General features: G+C 38.0%; 3 protein-coding genes across 3 annotated transcripts; 1 reads left to right on the top strand and 2 right to left on the bottom strand.

The window, feature by feature from the left end:
* Positions 1 to 311: 311 nt before the first annotated feature.
* LOC133336363 (palmitoyltransferase ZDHHC16) lies at positions 312 to 6,324 on the bottom strand. The gene is made up of 7 exons (XM_061544656.1): positions 6,278 to 6,324; positions 5,943 to 6,090; positions 4,242 to 4,433; positions 3,963 to 4,080; positions 905 to 1,116; positions 501 to 838; positions 312 to 434 (listed from the first exon to the last, which is right to left on the bottom strand). Exons 1-7 carry the CDS (start codon positions 6,322 to 6,324, stop codon positions 320 to 322), a joined length of 1,170 nt encoding a protein of 389 aa, XP_061400640.1. The 3' UTR covers positions 312 to 319.
* A 1,696-nt stretch (positions 6,325 to 8,020) lies between these two features.
* Positions 8,021 to 12,938, top strand: LOC133336362 (protein cereblon). Its single transcript, XM_061544655.1, has 6 exons — positions 8,021 to 8,036; positions 8,111 to 9,743; positions 9,884 to 10,283; positions 10,345 to 10,447; positions 10,522 to 10,618; positions 12,655 to 12,938. Exons 1-6 carry the CDS (start codon positions 8,021 to 8,023, stop codon positions 12,872 to 12,874), a joined length of 2,469 nt encoding a protein of 822 aa, XP_061400639.1. The 3' UTR covers positions 12,875 to 12,938.
* Positions 12,939 to 16,949: 4,011 nt separating this feature from the next.
* On the bottom strand, positions 16,950 to 20,583 carry LOC133336358 (protein spindle-F). Its single transcript, XM_061544651.1, has 2 exons — positions 19,762 to 20,583; positions 16,950 to 17,451 (listed from the first exon to the last, which is right to left on the bottom strand). Exons 1-2 carry the CDS (start codon positions 20,576 to 20,578, stop codon positions 17,003 to 17,005), a joined length of 1,266 nt encoding a protein of 421 aa, XP_061400635.1. The 5' UTR covers positions 20,579 to 20,583; the 3' UTR covers positions 16,950 to 17,002.
* Positions 20,584 to 20,972: the final 389 nt, after the last annotated feature.

Below are 20,972 nucleotides of genomic sequence, written 5' to 3'. Positions count from 1 at the left end.
TTGACGTTGTTATAAAATTATAAAATAAATACACCTGCTTTGTTGAGTTTATTTAAAATTGTCATAATATTTCAAATTAAATAAATAGTAATGCTAAATCAAAATACAATTTTATGACTTAGAATACACCACACATTCATTGTTTTCCTTTTTTATAAATGCATTGACCTAAACTTAATATAAGTTAAGATGGTAAAAAATAAATAAATTACGAAAAAATCACAATGATAATTTTGGAATGAACCCTATCTTAAATTAAGTTTAAGTAATATTTGTGTCCTAGTGTTAAAATCGCAAAAAAACATTTGGTGTTCTTTTTTTATGGCCACTCATCTATCTGTTTGGCATATTCATAATCGTGAACGGTGTGGAAAGACAAACCATCACCCTCCGGTTTGTGCCATGATGGTAATAATACCGTACGCCAAAATGTCCTATAAAATTAGGAATTTATTATATATGTATAACTTGTTAAATTTTTAGTATATGTTTAGACATACCTTCCCCTAACTAAACCCAAAAATAAACGCCAATTCTTTTTCGGTCCAAAATTATAAGGATTGATGTACGTCTTATTTTGTGCCTGGTAACGTTTACGTTCCGATTGATTTATATGAGCCTCAATACTGGTCTCGCCACGTGTAATTAGCTTTGCATGCCAGCTGCAGAGTGTGCCCAAAGCTATTACCACTGCCACACACATAAATGCCATAAACCATAAGGCACGGCGGCGTGAGGCAAAATGTGAACTGTCACTGCCATCAAACAGCTCTGAAGGGGTGGGTAAATTATGCTGGGCGGGCAGAAGTAAATCTTCATCATATTCATTTAAGTGGGTCTAAGGAAAATTGAAAATTTATTTGTTCAATTATTGTTATTCTAAAATTAAATTATTAGTTCTTACCACGGGGATAATATGTCCACTCAAGTTTAATTTCACTGGCTGCCCTTCCAATGGTTCCGTTTCAGTCCAATTTTCACCATGATCCAGCCACAAATATTTATAACCAATTTCAATACCAAACAGTATTAAAAATAGACACCCCAGTGTCGTGTATAGCATATAGAGAAAGAAATAACGATGATTGCCATAGCCAACGCAATTGTTAAGCCAAGCTGTGTGATGAAAGTTGGAGGGGAAGGGAACGAACGACAATATAAAAATATACCCATTATTATTTTTAAAATTATTGAATAAATTTTCAATGATCCTTTAATGCAGGAATTGTGTAAATATAGCTTGATTACGAAATGTATATGGACGGATATGAATCAATAGTCTTATCACTTTATCCTGATCAATGAAATACTTTATTTGTTATAAAATTTAGGATGATACCCTAGACCTTTTGGAAATGAGGAAAAACCTTTGTGAGGACTTCTATAAACCAAGAAACTTCAATGGTTGTTTGGGAATATAAGCGATACGTAATGGAAGAATATTCAAACTTGTCAGAATGTCGCCCTGAGAACTTCGACAGGGTGCCTACCCATGACATCTGTAAACCATTTGCATTCATTAAGTTGTCGACGCACGAGAGGCAAAGGTGAACAGAAATGACACTCTGTACAGCAAACAACATATGTTACTCGCCAACGCCGATGACATCGACATAATGGGTCGAACATTGCGATCGGTAATAGCCACCTTTGGACAAATTAAGAAGGGGTCTGGCAGTAAATGGCGAGAATACCATGCTTGTGGTATCTACGGGCAAGAAGTCCAGTAGACTTGGACAAGCAGTGGAACTTGAGAACTACAGCTTCGAGGTAGTTAACAATTTGTATACCATGGTACTGCCATAAATAAAACTAATTACATCAGTTTTGAAACTCGAAGTAGGATAGTGTTGGTCAACGGATGTTACTATGGTCCAAGTAAGCAATTCAGGCCAGACCAAACTCACACTCTACAAGACGCTGATACTACCCGTGATGTTATATAAATCTTAAAGCACGGGTACTTGCGTAATCAGATGAGGCAGCTCTTGGAGTGTTTGAGAGAAAAATTCTCCGAAGATCTATGAGCCTATCTTCGTTGACGGTGAATATCGCCGTCAAATGAGTACCATCTATTCTCGGACATCGGCATTGGCAGACGTATCGAGCTGCAGCGACTACGTTGGCTAGGTCATGTATATAAAAGCGAATTAAATGGAAAGATCAAGTGGAAGAGAACATTTCGAACATGGTCTTTTAAATTGGAAGAGCAGTGCGCCTGAGAATTTTTTTAAGCCCGGCTTATGGAACAAATGTTCTGTCACAAGCTAAGTAAGTACTGTAAATAATTTGCAAAACGTATGGTCTCGTATCGACGACAGATCTTTCAAATGAATGTCCTATCAACTTTTATTGTAGTATGTAGGACAACCATGAATGTAACGGGGAATCAGGATTCGATTTCGGAGAGGGAGCTGAAAACGGCTACAACATCAAAGAAGCAGTAGGCGCGTAAATTACATGCATAAGTACTTGTATTTATTTATGTTATTCCTATTTAAACCTGCTTCAGTGTTCTTCATTGTGTTTTGTGTTGGGACGCTACAATTACCTTGAACAGATTAGAGTGCTTAAAGCAGGCTCTAAATGCTTGAATATTTGTACATAGAATATTGTAATAAGATCTCTGTTCTACATTCAATGGTTTTTAGATCAAGAGGTAATGATTAATAGAATCAGTTTGTGGACATTAATATTAGGACGCGAGAGGTGAAATTCTTGAAAAGTCGTATGACAAACAGAAGTCAACGCATTTGCCAAAGATTTTTTTCATTACTCAAGAACGAAATTTAGATGTTCGAGGCGATCAGATACAGCCTTGGTTCTAACCATAAACGATATCATTCGATTGAATAACATTCTCACGGAAGTATTGACCCAGGCTATGCAGTTCTTAACTGCCTAAAAAAAGATTAGGATTGTGCATCGCAGCATTTCTGTCGGCAACACCGACCGACACTTTTTACTTGTTTTTACTCTGTCTTTCTGTCTTCATACCATACAGTTTCGCCCCTAGACTTGTACCCAGTATTTCCTGATTATAATTTCACTCCAATATTTCCCAAATTATATTTCTCAATTTGCAATTACTTTTTATGCATCAAACCACTGTACAAACTCATGGTATGTTACTTGATTACAGCATCTCCTTACAAACAAAGAACCATTACCGGCATAACATGTGTAAAATTCAAGACAACAAAAATGTTTTCCCCTTTTTAGCAATAGTTTTTGTACTTTGAGATTTTTCCATTAACGTAAGTTCTGCAGAAAATTGTAAACATAGTTTTACACGCGTGCATTCCTAAGGCATCACTGACCATCCATACAAAACAAGTTTTTTCTTTTGTTTACGGCATTGAACTTGATCTTGAACTTGGGTAAATGTACACATACCCATTACCAAATATGGAAAGTTACAGTGCTTGAACAATCTATAAAAGGCTTAGCTTTGGTACTCTAACAAGGATAGTTTGTTAAAGAACCTTAAAGAAATAACATCGTAACGAGAAGTGAATAAATAAAGCTCAAGATGAAGGTAACATTTTTTAAAGAAAATAAAAAAAATAAATAAATTCCTACTCCATTGCAGCTAATTTGTGTATTTATGCTGCTTATGATTCAATACATTTGGGCTGCCAGTATCCTGCTACCCTTAACAACTATGGTGCGTACACCCCAACATGATACGGCGATTGTGGAAAGTTCACGGATTAATGGTAATTTTGCCTACAGTACTGTCGAGGGTCATGCCTATGAGACATTGACACCAATAATTGGTCATATTATTGCCCCAGATCCCTTAGCACCAGCTGTGAGCTACGTTTACGTGGAAAATTAATAGAAGTGAATGTGTGTGGAAATCTTAAGATGTAAAATGAATGATATAAATAATGGTGACATGAATAAATATTATATTTGAAGATGTAAAATTTAATGAGTTTTCTATTTCAAATACTTACGACAATGATGATCCATTTTGAGTATGCACTTATTACAAACTGAGCAATGATGGGTACGTGGTGGTTTTGGGGAAATACATTTTTTGCAAATGCCAACGACTTCTTTCAAAGAGGCTCCCTGGAAGAAAGGAAACAAACAAAAGATTTAAAAATATTGAACAATTAATTTTTTTCAACAATTATCACAGCAATATGCGTGGATTTTTTAAAGTCTAATTTATTCAACAATTTTTGCTTTTGGTGTGCTTGTGTTTCTCTCAGTTATGGTTTTGTACTTACCTCAGGAGGTTCTCCGGCTGGTGTTATAACCGCCATGACATAATGAAATACAACATTAAGTAACAGCCAATTACCAATTATGAGGAGGATAACAGTGGCAGTTGGACTTTTTTCCCACCAAAATGGAAGTCCGATCCAATAGGCAATACTAACAACGGCAGTGGTTAATAAGGCAACGCCAACAACAAAAAACTGCAATAATTAAAAATAGGATTTTTCATTAAAAATGGGGAAACATTTTGTAAAAAACTAAAGTCAAGTTTAAGGGCCGATCGCGGAACGTATTGGAATTGAATAAGCTATAGGGCATAATTGCGATATAATTTTTGGCGAAAGCTTCTGGCCTGAGATGTAGGCCTTCAAAGCTTCGCTGGGAGTTTTGTAATTCCCACTCGTTGTAGAATTAGCTTTGTCAATATTTAAAGTGATTAATGCCTGATTAGAAGAAATCCCGATTCCTCTGCAATTTGGCTTTCTAAGTCAGGTATATTGTCATTTAGAAGGATATTCCAGTTAGACAGGTGGTGGGATCTGTCCATAGAAGAAAATCTGAAAAACCAGTCACCATCAACAACTTTTATTTCAAAAACCAGTCACCATCAACAACTTTTTCAAAGGATATTTTGTTTATACAGTATAAACTTGATAAAATCAAAGGATATTTTGTGTATATTTGTTCATATTTTTGAAATGAATAATTTTCATTTTTAATAAAAACATAAAAATAATTAAATTATCCCCAGTTCAAGCCTGATCACACATAAGAAAATAACGAGTAGCTGAACACAATAATACCAAAACTAAACGTAGTTAAGCTATGCCCGTAGGCACTTCTGTGGGAAATGACTCTAAAACCTTCAAAAAATAAAACATAAGTGGGATAAGGTTTTTATATGGGGACTATGTCTAAACATGGATCTATCGAAAATGTTAAGTGTCGCTTGTCTATGTTCAAGTCATGGGCTACAAATTCCAGGTCATAAATGTAAATCAGCTCTGTTTTGTTGGGTTCCATGACATAGCAACACCTATAAGCAAGACCTCTTCTTAGCTACGATCTTGAGAGGATCCACAAACTTATAGCGAGAAAGCAAAAAACAGATGGAACAACAAATCTGGATGGAAAACCTCAAAATCTATATGGCCTGTAACCTCTAATCGTGAATCTAAAACATTGATTTCTATGGCTATGAAAGACTTATAGATGACTCTAGTGATCATCACAGGTCATTGCAGAATCATGTCTTAACTTTCAAAGTGATAAATTATGGAGGTGAAATACTGTCGTCTATGTGAGGATGAAGAAATTACCGAACGATCAAACATATAGACATTGTAACCTTTTGCTCCCAGATAGACCTCTAAATCATTTACAAATTTGCCAAAAACTTGTCACGGCTATACCTAACTTCTAACTTATCCTTTGCGCTTTTTATACCCTCAACCTACGGACTAATGAGTTTATACACACTTTAATACGGCAAAAATGTGATCGGTAAAATAGAAAATGGTACCTGTCGCTCCCAGGTATGGGTCACAATTTTGAAACGTTTTAAATGTTATATGAAACGGAACCCCATATTTCTGTAGCAGTAGAATTTTACAAGAACAAATAGATCGTTGTAATCAGGACCGTATCACAAGAAAGCGGGCCATAAACTTCACTTGTTCCGTTTTCAAATATACGATACAATTTCTTACCGGCCCCAATAGATGTGTATAATTGTCCACAATCCAAAACACCGGTTCCATACAGACATCTGTAGCATAGGAAGCATTCATGTGGCTATTGTGTGTTAATGAATTCCAGCATAATTTCATATATGACCATCGTAAGTGGAAGTAATTACTGGAATGAAAAAGAAAAAAAAACAAATACCATTTAAAGTTGTACTGGAAAACATATAAAGGGGTGATCGAATAGTTGGTCTGTTGGAAATGTCCATTTCAACTTCAAATCGAGAACCTAGCCCAAAGTTCCATGAACGATTCCAAAAAAGCTTCATTACCATTTATTCATTATTCATTCAACTTACATCAATCCTGCTGATCTCTTATGAAATCTCCAATTTATTCGACCCATTTCGATGCCAAGATTTCCTTAGAATCCTCTATTGCATTGAATAATTGACCAATTCTGATTTGTGGGATGGATACTTTATTTCAATTGCTCTATTTGAATTTTGACTTTATTTTGAGTATTGTACTGGCAGGTTATATCACTAGAGCACCATTGGTTATTGCAACTACCAAAACCTTTAAATCTTATCCAATTCGGAGTTCAACTTCTTTAATTGGCCAAGATAAAAGGTATCTTTGGAAAATAAACCAAAACAAATGCTTCCTCTTTTCGCCGATTTGTAAGCAAAAAAATGGCATGCTAAGTAAATTGATGACCCCCCAGAGGGTTGAAGAGGAAACAAAGAATGAATAATCAAAACAAAAATAAAAAACCGACAAAATTTGGGTTTTCCAAATCGACTCGGGATCTAGTGAACAGCTGATTGAATAGTACAAAGAATATATAATATATGTCGTTGTCTGTATTTTTGGGAGCACTAAATTGTAAAACCAAAAACAGGACTCTTGTTGTCGGTCCTCAAAACCTTAGATGATGGAAGTATTATTTGGGGATCATTGAAATGTTTAGGTGTACGGTAGAATTAGTTATGACATAAGCATAAAGACATAAGGCCATATCAATCAGCTGATCGAACCAAACCTATGAAAAGCAATGAGTTCGACTGTTGTGTCAATATTAATCGAATACAGAACGAAGGAATGCCGAACGCAGACATGACTTCAAACACCTCTGAACGGATAGGGCTATCGAGTGCGGCTTTATAGTCGACGAATAGGTAGAATGTGTTTTTTCCAGGATCTGGCGCAGAGTGAAAATCTGGTCAATGGTGGATTTGCCAGGCCTGAACCCGGATTGTTATGGTCCAATAATGCCATTGACCATTGACTTCAGTCTTTTACACAGCACGCTGGATAGCACTTTATATGCGATGGGAAGGAGACTTATAGTACGTTTACATTTAACCGGATTTTGTTAACCCAGTGGGTTTGAATTGTCAGTTCCTTTGCATATACAAATAAAAACCCTCATAAAGTAGGTTAACCCGGTAAAAAGTTCTAATGTATATGACGTTTTATTCCTGTATAGTTGGCACATATTGACATGTCTCATTTGTTGTGTTCGGGACACAGGAAGCTGAGGTTCCAATCATTGGGCATGCATTCCTCTAGCCATATTGTACTAATCAGCTGGTGCATGCTCCTGACCAGCATCTGGCCACCGATCTTGAATAGTTCGACTGTAACGGAACTATGTATTTAAATCCGTTATATTTGAAATCAGCTGTGCTGTGAAATGTTACCAGATTGAGGAATATTTTTTTAAATTGTGTTACCACTCTAATCCAAATTTATAGAAAAATAACCACGAAAGGCAATAGAAAAATAGAACAAAAAAAAAATAAGAAATCGGAAAGGAAGAAAATTCTTTAACAAAATTAGTTTCCATAAATGTAATAACAAAAAGAAAAAACAATAAATAAATAATAAATTTATAAAAAATCATGGATGTCGATGAACAAGCAGAACCCAGTGAAGGTAATTTTATTATTGTAATTTCAATACTATGGAAAAGTATGGAAAGAAAAATAAATTTTTCTTTACGGTAGATACCAACATAAACGAAGCAACAGAGGGAGAGCAAATTGCGTCGTCGCCTCCCAATCCCAATGTAATAACTGCCCAGGGAACAATACAAAATGGTAGAGAGGTTCCGCAACGTCAAGAAGTAACCACAACAGGAGGAGCAATAGGGCAAACAAATGAAACGACCACAAGTAAATTTCTAGGAACAAATAATGGAGACGGACATCACAATGAAACTATATCAGAGGAGAGAACAGAAGTAGCAGCTGCTGCCAGCAGAAGCCATAATTTGGAATCGAAAAATCCTACTGAGGAGGAACAACAACAAAATGAACAGCAATTGGAAGAAGCCGGCATTGATCCAAATTATCCTTTAGTGGTGGCCAGTCGTGTATCTATTCCCTCGAATAATGACGCCAATCAAGATGAATCTTCCGCTATGGAACAAGACAATGTTCCCGTGGGCGATAATGAGACATCTTCAAATGTAAATGTTTCGTCGGATTTTGCAAATATCCCAGAACGTGCCGTAGATGACGATTCTAATTTGGATTCCTGGCCGGAGAATAATGAAAATGAAGCTGTAAATCAAAATGTACACCAAAATGAAACTGAGAGTATGTTGTCGGAAGAGAGAACATCAGAAGCAGCTGCTCCGGTTGTTGTTCCCAGCAGAAGCCATAGTTCGGAATCGAATAGTATAACTGGTGACGCTGCACAGCCAGCAGAGGAACAACAACAAAATGAACAGCAAATTGAAGAAGCCGGTATCGATCCGAATTATCCCCTAGTGTTAGTCCGACGTGTTTCGTTACCATCCAACAATGACGGCAATCAAGATGAACCCTCCGCTATGGAACAAGATAATGCTGCCAGTGGCGAAAATGATGAACCTTCTATGGTCGAAATTCCACCAAATGTATTGGATTTGTTTCACATTGATCAAGCCGAACGTAATGATGATGCAAATGCCCCAGAACGTGCCGAAGATGAAGATTCCGATTTGGATTCCTGGTCGGAGGACAATGAAGATGAAGCTGCAATAATTGAAAACCCCAATTTACGAGAATTCAGTAATCATTTTGTTGTTATACGTAATATGATTGCGCAGACAAGACGTAGCATGGCGGAGGCTGAGGCCAATATGGGACCATCTGAAATATTACCTCAGATTAGGTTAATGCAACGTTTTCGTCGCATACTCTTCATATTGAACAATCGCCGTCGACGACTTATTCGTTTGGGTATGAACACTCCCGACGAAGAGAACCCAGAAGCGGAAGCTAATGCCGAAATGGAAGCTGTCAATGATGAAATAGCGGCACAACAAAACGCAGACGATCAACAGCGCCTTGAAAATAATCAAAGTGAGGAAAACGAAGAGGGTAGTATGTCGATGGAGCAAGAAGATGAAATGGAAGAATCCGCCGTACGTTTTGATACAAATCTGCCGGCAGAACATTCCTATTTGGGACCGAATATGAATCGTGTGTCGGGGGTCAACTATTTAGATGCCGATCAGTATATTAAATTGCGTTTATTTCTCCATCATAATGTTTTATTTCCTGGCGAAGTTCTACCCTTTATGGTTGATAGTTCGACCACAATCACCGATGGTGATATTGATGCACAAAATGGCATTCTCTTTGGTGTTTGTTTTCCGACACTGACAAATAACAATAGTAGTAGTACCTCAAATGCCGATAGGAAAAATGACCATTTGTTGTATGGTGTTACGTGTCAAATTTACGAATTGGGTACCGATGATCGTGGCAATACATTGATCAAATCAAGAGCATTGCAGAGATTTGTGACGAAAGTTAATGATTTGACAGTGTGAGTATTTTGAATTATGGAATCATCGGAATATTAAATTTCACTTTTATTGATACCGAGATATATATTTTTTAATATAGAGTAGTGATAGAAACTTGGAGTAAAATTATTATCCAATCTTTTGTATGTCTCCATTTCAGACCCATGGAATACATTACCGCCCATCCTCGCATGAAATGTCATGGCTTTGTTAAAATATTACCCGACATTTATTTACCCGAGCCGTTTAAACAAATGAATATGGGTTCGATGAATCGTTTTCGTGATAATGCCTCAATGCAAATAGCCTATCGACGTTTTCAAGCGGCCTCAACCCCATGGCCGGCACATGTTTACGAGGCTCATAATATGGACACAATAATTGAAAAGGCTCGTCAGCGTTTAGAACAACATAAAATCGATACAATGCCATCAGATCCAACACAACTGTCGTATTGGTTGGTACGTAATTTACATTTACCCGAGAAAATGTTAAAATCCGTATTCTTGGCCAATACTGTGAATACACGTCTAAAATTAATTGCCAGTACTTTTAAGGAGGTATGTTCTTGTTTCTATACAAAATGTTGTTCTTAGATTTATTTTTTTTCTACCCAACTAGGATGCCGTTTATATTTGCCGCACCTGTGGCGCACACATAGCAAATTGTCGTGAATTATTTGCCATGTCCAAACATGGTGTCCAATCGCAGTATTGTAATTCTGGTAGGTTGGAAATTAAGCATCTCAACATCTGTATTATTGTTGATTGGAAATATATTTTTGATGTTTATTTCCAGCCGGTTATATCCATGAAACAAATACTGTCTATCACGTAAATCGTCAAAATATTTTATATAGTGGATCACCGTCAACGGAGTTCAGTTGGTTTCCAGGGTAAGTAGTGGTTAAAAAGTTTTCTAGCATTCTATCCACAGGCGTTGTGGTATCATTACTTCGGGCCCAATGCGAGTTAAGTTGAGCAGAAATGACACTCTGTACACCAAGCTCATCTACGTCGACTACATCGATATAATGGGTCGAACATTGCAGAAGGTGGGTGTGGAAGTAAATGGCGAAAAGACCAAGCTGATGGTATTAAAGCGCAATACGTCCAGTAAACTCGGACCAACTGTGGAACTTGAGAACTACAGCTTCGAGGCAGTCAAAGATTTTATATATCTCTGTACAGCCATTAATAAAACTAATGGCATCAGTTTTGAAATTCGGAGAAGAGTAGTATTGGTCAACAGATGCTACTATGGTCTAAGTAAGCAATTTAGAAACAAAGCCACATCTTGTCATATCAAACGCACACTCTACAAGACGCTGATACTACACGTGCTGGTGTATGGATCAGAAGCATGGGTGAGGAAGCCCTTGGAGTGTTTAAAAGTAAAAGTCCACGCAAGTTTTTTTATTTGTACCATCTCATATCATTGATATTCTTCCTGAAGTTTCTGTATAGTGCAATAGTATCAATAAGGCTGTTAGGTTATGGTTCCTCTATTTCCATCTTCAAAAAATGTAGCAACCTGAATGGCTTGTTTCCATAGAAAGTTTGGCTTTTCTGGACAGTTGAAGAGGCGCAACGTGTCGTGTGATTCTATTACATATACAGGGCATGTGTTAGGTGTTATCGATTCGTCAATTCCTGCCCAATAAGAATCGCATCGACGGTTGCACCATCCTGACTTTATTTGAGCTGAGACTACTTGTGTCTGCATATGTATGTATGCGATTCAGACATGCTTAATAGGACTGTTTATCTTGGGGTTTACACTCGTACCTTTGGACCCCTCACTCTAAATCATTAAGATATCTCATGACGTGCCTGGGTCCATAAGACAATGGCAGTGATGCCGCGACGATTAGCCTCCATCAGGCTCGGCATCGACGACATTGTCTTTCCACAAAAATGGTTCTCATGTGTGTGATGAGGAGACATCCTCTTGTAGTTCTCTTGACGCCATTTTGGCAGGTCTAATGGTCTAACATTCGCACTAACACTGACGCCGCATACCTTACCACTGACCAGCCTTATTCCTTAAGGTCCTTGTCAGCGCCCAGCCAGCATCTTGAGGACCTGAGGATGACTTGAAAAGGCTATCGAACATTTCGCCCAATATCTTGAGGTAATTGGTGGTCGGATTTTCATCTCCATGGATCATTTTGTTCAGCGGTAGATTTATTTCAGCCGTGGTGAATAGTGTCACTGCGAACTTGACAACTTGAATAGGCTGTCGAACATTATACCCAATATCACAAGGTAATTGATGGTCGGATGTTGTTCTCCGTCGACAATTTTGTTCAGCGGGATATTCATTTCAGCCGCCTAAGTGGTGCATAGTGTCACTGTGAATTTCGAGGCGGATACTTTTATGTTCCTCAGATTGAAGAAACTTACCATACCAGATATGTAGACGTTAATCCTCTCACAGAGGTGATGATTTTCCGGAAATTCCACCAAGATACCCGTGGGTCTAGACTTCTCTCCGCAGCAGTGATAAACTATCTGAAATTAGCATTCCCAACATTCAGAGAAGAACTAGGTTCAGATATAATAAAATTGGGTGGTTTGATCAGGGGAAAATGATGGTTCGCCTGGTTAAGTCATGCTCTGGTGTCACTATGACGATACCTGACGAGTTGTGACAATCCCTCCTTATCCTTGTAAGGTCATCCTCAATCACCCTGCAAAATATCACTTTGGTCGACTAAGTGATACAACCTTCGGGCCATTACCTAGAACTAAATGCCATAACTCGTGATGGGCATTGAAATTCCATATTATTATATTTTAAAAGTGAACTAATATCGGATAAAAACACCGATCATTCCACGGCAGTCCCACAGTGGATTTTCTTCAATATTTTCGTTACGTTTTTTTAATTATTTCCGTTACGTTTTTTTTTTAATTTTTTTCTTTCCAGTTACCAGTGGCACATTATCGTCTGCAAAATCTGTGAACATCATCTTGGCTGGGAATTTAAAGCTGTCGAGCCGAATCTCAGACCCAAACTATTTTTTGGCATTTCATCGAGCAGTGTTCGAATACGTTCGGCCAGCGAACATGCCAACGATAATGATCGGGGACAGAATACATTTTATCATTTCATACGTCTCATGAATGCTGGTGTAAATATCGAATGAATTCGGTGGGGCACAGTGAAACGATTTTTCGGTAAATGTTGGACGCGATGCTGCTGTAGTTGTTGTACAAGAAGAATCTGACACAGGAGTTGCATGTTAATTAAAATTGTTATGCAAGGGAAGAAACCTTTTTTTGTTTGCCAAAGTGAGAAAGGAAATTGTTTCGACTGTGCGGAATGTGGGAAATTTCGACAAAGAAGAAGGAAAGAAAAAAAAAACAAACAGATTTGTTCTTTTAAAGAAAAATAAGATATAATTAGCAAAACAAAACAAGCCTAACGATTTTAATGTCGTTTATTTGAAAACAAAAATGTTATTTATATTATTTTTACAAATTAAAAAAAAAAACAAATGGAAAACTAAATGATATTCTAATTAAAAAAAATATTCGTTTTAAATGAAACTTTTTTTATTTGTTCTCTTTTTAAGATGAAAGAAAAACAATATCTCCATTTAAACAAACAAAACAAAAAAGAACTTGTGCACTATTATTTTATACATAATTTTTTTATTACATGAAATGAGGGACATGCATAAGGATAAGGAAAGGCTTTAACTGCCTTGAGACTGGCATATTCTATTTATAAAAGGAAATAAAATTAAAACAAAAACATATTTACCATATATAATGGGTTCAATATATTGTAACTCCATTTCAAACTAACTATACTATATGTGTAATAAACAAAAAAACAACAACAAAAAGAAAATAATAAAAATACATTTAATGAAATTATTATTAAATAAATTCAATATTTAGTCATTATTAGTGATGCCAATTTGAAATAAAACTGCAATTTTTTGTTTCTTTGAATATGAATATATTTACGGCGTCTGTATGATTTTGTTCTGACCTGCCTGATATCCTATAAGGCGTGGATTGTTTTCACAATTTGTATAGCCTCTTGATATGCCCTATTTCGTGGTTTTTTGTATAACCTCTTGGTAGGCCCTAAGACGTGGATTTTTTAAACAATTTTTATAGCCTCTTAGTAGGCACGGATAGGTAGTTGGTGTTCGGAATCGGTTCTCCATCGACTATTACTTTCAGTGTGCTACTTCTTTTCAGCCGTCCAAGTGTTGTACATTGTGACTGTGGATTTCGGAGGGGGATATTTTCATATTTCTCTGATGGAGGAGATTCATAAGATCTGCTGTAATGGAATTCGACGTTATGATCGTACAATAATCCGAAAAAATTATGATCTCTATGCCGTCCGGTATCAAAGATCAGCATTAAGAAACCCGATCAGGAGTGTCGTAATGCTACTGATAAAACGCAGTTTATAGTGTAACCCTACAGACAATGGCAATACGCAACGCGATAGAGAATTATCGGGAGAAAATGAGAGAGGAGAAACGTATTTTCATAAAAAGGAAGAAAGAACAAGAAAAAGTTAGCGGGAGAAAATCGAGATGTACAGGAGTCAAAATGAAGTCCGTAAATTGTACCAACAAGTAAAACACCAATCCGAAGGCTTTGGCGCAGGCACATCCTCCTGTAGAGATGAAGAAGGAAACCTGGTGACAGTTACAGACAGCGTGTTGAGGATCTCGAAGGAGCATTTTGAAAAGTTTCTGTTATCAAATAGTGGCGCTGAAGAAAATACCCCAGAAAATATTCTGGTATCAAATAGTGGCGCTGAAGAAGATACCCCAGAACCAAAAAGAGAATACGGACAAGCCAAGATGAGGTCAGAATAGCAATCAATCGGCTGAAGAATAATAAAGCAGCAGGTGCCGATGAATTACCAGCCGAACTATTCAAGACTGGTGATCAGATGCTGGCCAGGAGCTGATTAGTACAATTTGGCTAGAGGAATGCATACCCAATGATTGGAACCTCAGCGTCCTGTGTTCCGTAAACAACAAAAGGTGACAAGTCTCCTTCCCATCGCATATAAAGTGCTATCAAGTGTGCTGTGTGAACGACTGAAGCTAATGGTCAATGACATTATTGGACCATGCCAGATTTTCACTCTGCACCAAATCCTGGAAAAGACCCACGAAAAACACATCGACACATTACATCTATTCGTCGACTAAAAGCCGCATTCGACAGCCCTATCCGTTCAGAGGTCTATAAAGCCATGTCTGCGTTTGACATTCCTGCAAAATTAATACGGCTATGCAGGATAACTTTAACTGGCACAACGTGAGCAGTTAAAGTCGAAAGGACCTCTCGGAGCCCTTTAATAACGAACGAGGATTCAGACAAGGTTACAGTTTGTCGTGTGACCTTTTTAACATCCTGCTGGAAAAGGTCATACGAGAAGCAAAAGTGAACAGAAATGGCACTCTGTACACCAAACAACACATGTTACTCGCCTACGCCGATGACATCGACATAATGTGTCGAACACTGAGAGCGGTAACAGCCACCTTTGAACAAATTTAAAAGGAGTCTGCCAAAGTGGGTCTAATAGTAAACGACGATGGTATCAACGCGCAAGACGTCCAGTAGACTCGGACCAACTGTGGAACAGTGAACAGAAATGGCACTCTGTACATCAAACAACACATGTTACTCGCCTACGCCGATGACATCGACATAATGTGTCGAACACTGAGAGCGGTAACAGCCACCTTTGAACAAATTTAAAAGGAGTCTGCCAAAGTGGGTCTAACAGTAAACGACGATGGTATCAACGCGCAAGACGTCCAGTAGACTCGGACCAACTGTGGAACTTGAGAACTACAGCTTCGAGGTAGTCAAAGATGTTATATACCAACGTAGGTACCGTCATAAACAAAACGAATGACATCAGTTTTGAAATTCGGAGAAGGATAATGGTGGCCAACAGATGCTACTATGGTCTGAGCAAACAACTCAAAAGCAGGGCCACCTCCCGCCCTAAACAGGGCCACCTCCCGCCCTAAACAGGGCCACCACCTCGTACACTAGACTGTTGAATTCATGAGTAAGTACTCACAACCTAGGGTCTTCAGGAGTCACACGACACGTGTTGGAAGGGACGGTGTGTGATCTGACTGTTGTTCTGTTCATGTTTTTACATATTTCTCTCTCTAAATCATGATGATCTCTCCTGAAGAACCTCGGCGAAGAAAGCCTGACCATAGGACTATGAGGTGTCCCCGACAATAACACCCAAACAGGTACTGCATCGACAACATTTAGTTGTATCGATGGAGGGGTATGATGATACATTTTGGTCATGAGGAGACACCCTGTTGCAGTTCTCAGGGCTGCATTCAGCTTGTCTGAATATACTTCCAGTGTGTACCACTTACATTGCAAAACCACACTGGCGCGCTTATGACAAATAAAAAGTGGCTTGCACGGACGACTTGAGAAGGCTGTCGAATGTTACACCAAATATTATGGAGTTGGTGGTCGGAATCTTTTCTCCATCCATCATCATTGTGTTCAGCAGTAGTTTCATTTCTGTCATAAAAGTGATGAACATTGTGCCTGTGTGGATTTACAGAAATAGTCATTTCAAATTGAAATATTAAATAAAACAAATTTCATTACTATTTTATCCTTCCTTCAAGGTATTTTTGCAATTAAATTTTATTCCAGCTTTATAGTATAAACATAAATCTAACAATATTCATATAATAATAGTAGTAATATGATAATATATGATAAGAAATAAAAAATATGTATATAAGAATAAATTTAGTTTTTGTTTTTTCGTTTCATATTTTGTGTTCAATATAGTACATGGAATAGAAACCAAAGGCAGAATATAGATAACATATATTTTGTGTACGTACATAGATATAAAGTATTACAAAGTAAAGTTTCTATATAATGATATTAGCACAAAACTTTTGACAATCATAGATTCCATAGTCCAACAACAAAAAAGAAGATATTTATTTTACAACAAAGTGATTATTTTTTTTAAGTTAATTTTTCATTTAATAATTCATTCAATCAGTCCCAAAGTCTTTTTAGTTTTCAAATAAAATCCAATATAAAATAAATGTTTCGCACACACATTTTACCATAACAAAAACCAAATAAATTTGTCACATTTGTATAAAATCACTTTTTAGTTCGCTTCCTCTTCCTCCAAGTGTAGCCGTGTAATAATTGTAATCGCCGTACATCTACAGTCTCTATAGATCCGATGAGAAATATATACGATTCCGTTTGGGTCAGAAATCACCAACAGTATGCGATATAAATTCAAAATTTTGTTCCATGCTATGTACCATATCGAGACTTTCATCACGAAAATGTTCTTCGACATGTTCACAGAACGATTCGAATGGTATGGTACTATCGTACATTTTACCACACATGGGACAAATTTTATTAGCCTCATCGGCCATGATTTTCTCTTGTAAAATATTCAAATGACTTGATTGTGGTGAAGCTTCTTCCAAGTGTTGTTGTTTGTGTTGCAATATAACAGGTGTCACAGACACATTGGCACCACCGACTCTGGGTGTCTCATTTGCACTGTTGTATGTAGTATACGACAGATGATTATTGTGATTTGTATATTTGGAATCATTGCTTAAACTTTCATCGGTTTCCAAACTTTTATCAGCCATTTCTGGTTTATGACTTTTCTTAGCACAATCCGGGCAGGGGTGTAGAGCTGGAAAGGGAGAAATTGGATGATTAAAAATTTATATTTCATAGAGGGATTAGAAGTTAACAAAAAGGAGTATTATATATATGTTTGGTTGGAAAATAAGGCTACTTTTCAAAAGAAGAGGAGGGGTACAGCCGAGCAAATTGATATCTCAATATTTTGCATGGTGAATGTGGATGTCCCATAAGGATAAGGGGATTTGTCAAATCACGCCAGAGATACAACTTTTAAAAGACACAATTTAAAATCACATTCGCTCTGATCGCATACAATAGTCCCGTTAACAGATCACCCAACATTTTTGAACTCAGAAAGTCGTACTTTACTGAACCAATGCAAAGCTAATTGGCAAGGTTGCAGAGTTTTTCAAACACTGCCTCTGAGAAGTGTCCATCCTCTCAGATCTCAGCTAAGAATAATCGAGAAATAGTCACTACTGCTGCCGCGTGCTATAAACCTGTTGGACGAATATACAAAGTAAGGCCAAACATCCCAGCATACACGACGGCATTGGCCAATAAACATGGCAACAGGCTAGTATGCAAGCACAAAAGGAAAAAGTGGCTAGACCACAAGAAGCAATGCAACAGTATCTAAAATACTTTAGGCGCTACTCCTCCCATCAATAGTAGAAGCAGTTCTCCAATATCCCAACATCGTTTCCGCCTTCAGAGGGCGAGTCTCGGAGGTGAGAGTCTAAATATCCATCTCAGAGATCTGGGTCACTGCCTCCCAAAAGTTTTCCCCCTAAAGCAGGAGTGTCATGCGACCTCGTGCCCATCAGTGTTTTTACGAATTGCAGTCAAGGTGCCTTGTTGATATCTGGGCGCCTCAGAAGTTTATTCAGGTTTAGTTGCCGATTCCTTACCATGGTAAACGGCCGAACTCAAATCCTCACTAAAAACAACTTCCATGAAGACGAATTTTAAAGGGTATACTGAACGCTGAGAAATCCATGATATCATCATCCACGAAAACTGAGGGAAAGGAACTATCGAAGTCAGCCCAAAGGAGAGCCCGTAAAAAAGGCTTCCAAGAAAGCTGATAAGGCACAATATCCCTATACCGATGTATCGAAACCGAAATCTAAGGTTACGATAATTGGGCAGTTGTTGGTGTATAAACCAAAAGTAGCGAAGCAAGTGCCTGCGTTAGCTGGGTCAACCTCTGCAGCAGTTGTCACTCCGGGAACGAAATCTCGACCACAGCTTATAGCAGTCAAGAGAATGAGGACCACGGACGAGCAAAAAACTGCTGCTAAGATACCCTCGCAGTCAGATGCACGGAGTACTGCTTCGTACGCGTCGGTAGTGTCAATGGAGAAACCTACCAAGAGCGGTAAGGGTGTGGTGAAAGCCAAAACAACTGCCTCGAAGGTGGAAGCCCAGGAACCTACACCAGCGCCTAGCGACCCTGCTGCTCCACAAGAGGTACTGGAGAATCTGCGAGTAGCAATCATGGATTGAGCTGATCCCGATGAGATTATCAGTGACGATAAATGTTTGCTGGTCGAAAGTTATCTGAAAGACCTCTTCCTAATCGACGAAACCTACAGTTTTGCCAGATCACCTTGTACGAAGGGGTCAAGGTTGTTAATTGTTTTACTAAGGAGTCTGCGGCACAGAGCTCGTAAAATATGTGTCTGATTGTTAAATCACGACATCGGTCCAATTATTGATAACATATCTTGGAGGATAAACGTCTACATTGATAATCTTTTAAGTTCTTAAATTTCTATCATGTTCCTTAATTCGTTGACCTCTCCGTCGTAAAAACCACTATATATTGTCGATACGGTGCTTTATGGGCTGTTATCGCAGAACATACCTTTCCCTTTTCCTTCATGTCATGTAGATCTTTAAAATCCACAAAAGCTGAAGCATTGCCAAGACAAATACCACTTTGTCTTAGCAAAACTAATATCGAGATGGTACCACCGCCTTAATTCCTAATGGGAACGAATTGAGGTTTCGATACCTAACATAACTGCCCAGCTAAGCTTGCACACCTGGCTCCTAAATCCATGCTATACAGATTGCAACCTTCCTGTATGAATACTAAGGAGTCAGAACTAGACAACAAAATTCTTTTCTTGTATTTCAGTTGTTACAACAACAACCAATATGAAGAAAAACGAAAAGCTAGCGGAATATTCGATAACGTTTACAATTCATCTACGTAGTCACTGATATCTGCTCTCAAGTCTGTCAGAGAGCTCTTTCTCCTCATGACACCATGGGTCTATCTTCATCGGAAGACGAATCATCTCAGGCTTAATCTTATCGATAATAACAATTGTTTTGTTTCACTCACCAATTCGACTCTCTAATAAAGCAAACACCGAATTTAATTCCTTTTGCTGTTTCATTGCTTCGCGACGCATTATCGCCAAATTATCAATGCATTTCTTGGTTTCAGCATTGAAATCTTGTTCCTGTGTGGCATTTGAGTTACTGTCATCATTTAAGTAGCCAAAACCCATGGTGACCTCTGACATACCGCCGCCCTCTTCATTTACAGCAGCCGACATGGGTTTATTTGTACAATCTGTATCGCCGTAGACCTCCAACGCTTCACCTTCTTCCAGACTTATATCACGCATATCTGATTCACAATTATCCACTGTGGCAGTCTTATGACGAATATTGGGAGGATTTGGTGAATTAACCGTTTTCAATGTGAATGTCTTGGAACGTATTAGATTTTGATTTGATAAACCACCAACACCACCGCCAGCATTGCCACGGGGACTTCCCTCGGTTGCTGATGACGCTGCTGTTGCTGCGGCAGCATTATCACTTGCCTCACTTTCTTTGGCTATTTGTGAAAGTCTTGACCAAAGTTTACGATTTTCCGAAGAAACCATATTAATATGGGCCTGCAGTTGGCCATTGAGACGCTGTAGCTCGGATACTTGTAGACGCAATTGAAATGTTTCAGCAACTCCGCCTCCGTTTGTGGCAGTACTTGCCGCATTGTTGGTGTTTTGTGCCAGACGTTCACGTAGCTTTTGATTTTCTTCTTCTACCTCCTTTAGAAGTTTTTGCTGAAGTATACAACGATCTTTCATGGTATCCAATGCCACTCGCAGGGCAAGGTGCTGCTTCTGTTGTCCATTAACATTGTCCATTGTGTGGGAGAGTGAGTGATTGGTCAATTCTTTAGCCAAAAAGTCCTAGGAGATATTCCAATAGCTTATAAAACATTTGGGTAAGTTTAATATTCCCACGAACGAGATGTGAAAAACGAAATGAAAAGCACAAAGAAAATAATGACGACCGAAAAAACACAGTTGTCAAACACAAGTATAGGGATGTATAGATCGAATTTTTACCAAAACGATTTAATGACTGTGTGGAGTAGGGATCGAGAGTTTGAGAGAAACAAAAATAGTGTTGCAAAGTTGCTGGAGATCGGAAGCAATACAAAACGAATAAGTTATGAAAATCTCAGGACAGGGAGTTCAACGATTTAATCCCAAAAACAATCCTGCAACATCAGATATGTCAGTATTTTGAGAGCAT

This window comes from Musca vetustissima, unplaced genomic scaffold, assembly GCF_032173495.1.
Source record: "Musca vetustissima isolate MV318-11 ecotype Yass unplaced genomic scaffold, APGP_CSIRO_Mvet_v1 utg16668, whole genome shotgun sequence".
Classification (NCBI taxonomy): domain Eukaryota; kingdom Metazoa; phylum Arthropoda; class Insecta; order Diptera; family Muscidae; genus Musca; species Musca vetustissima.
The sequence above is the reverse complement of the archived record's forward strand: the minus strand, read 5'-3'. Positions and strand labels throughout refer to the sequence as shown.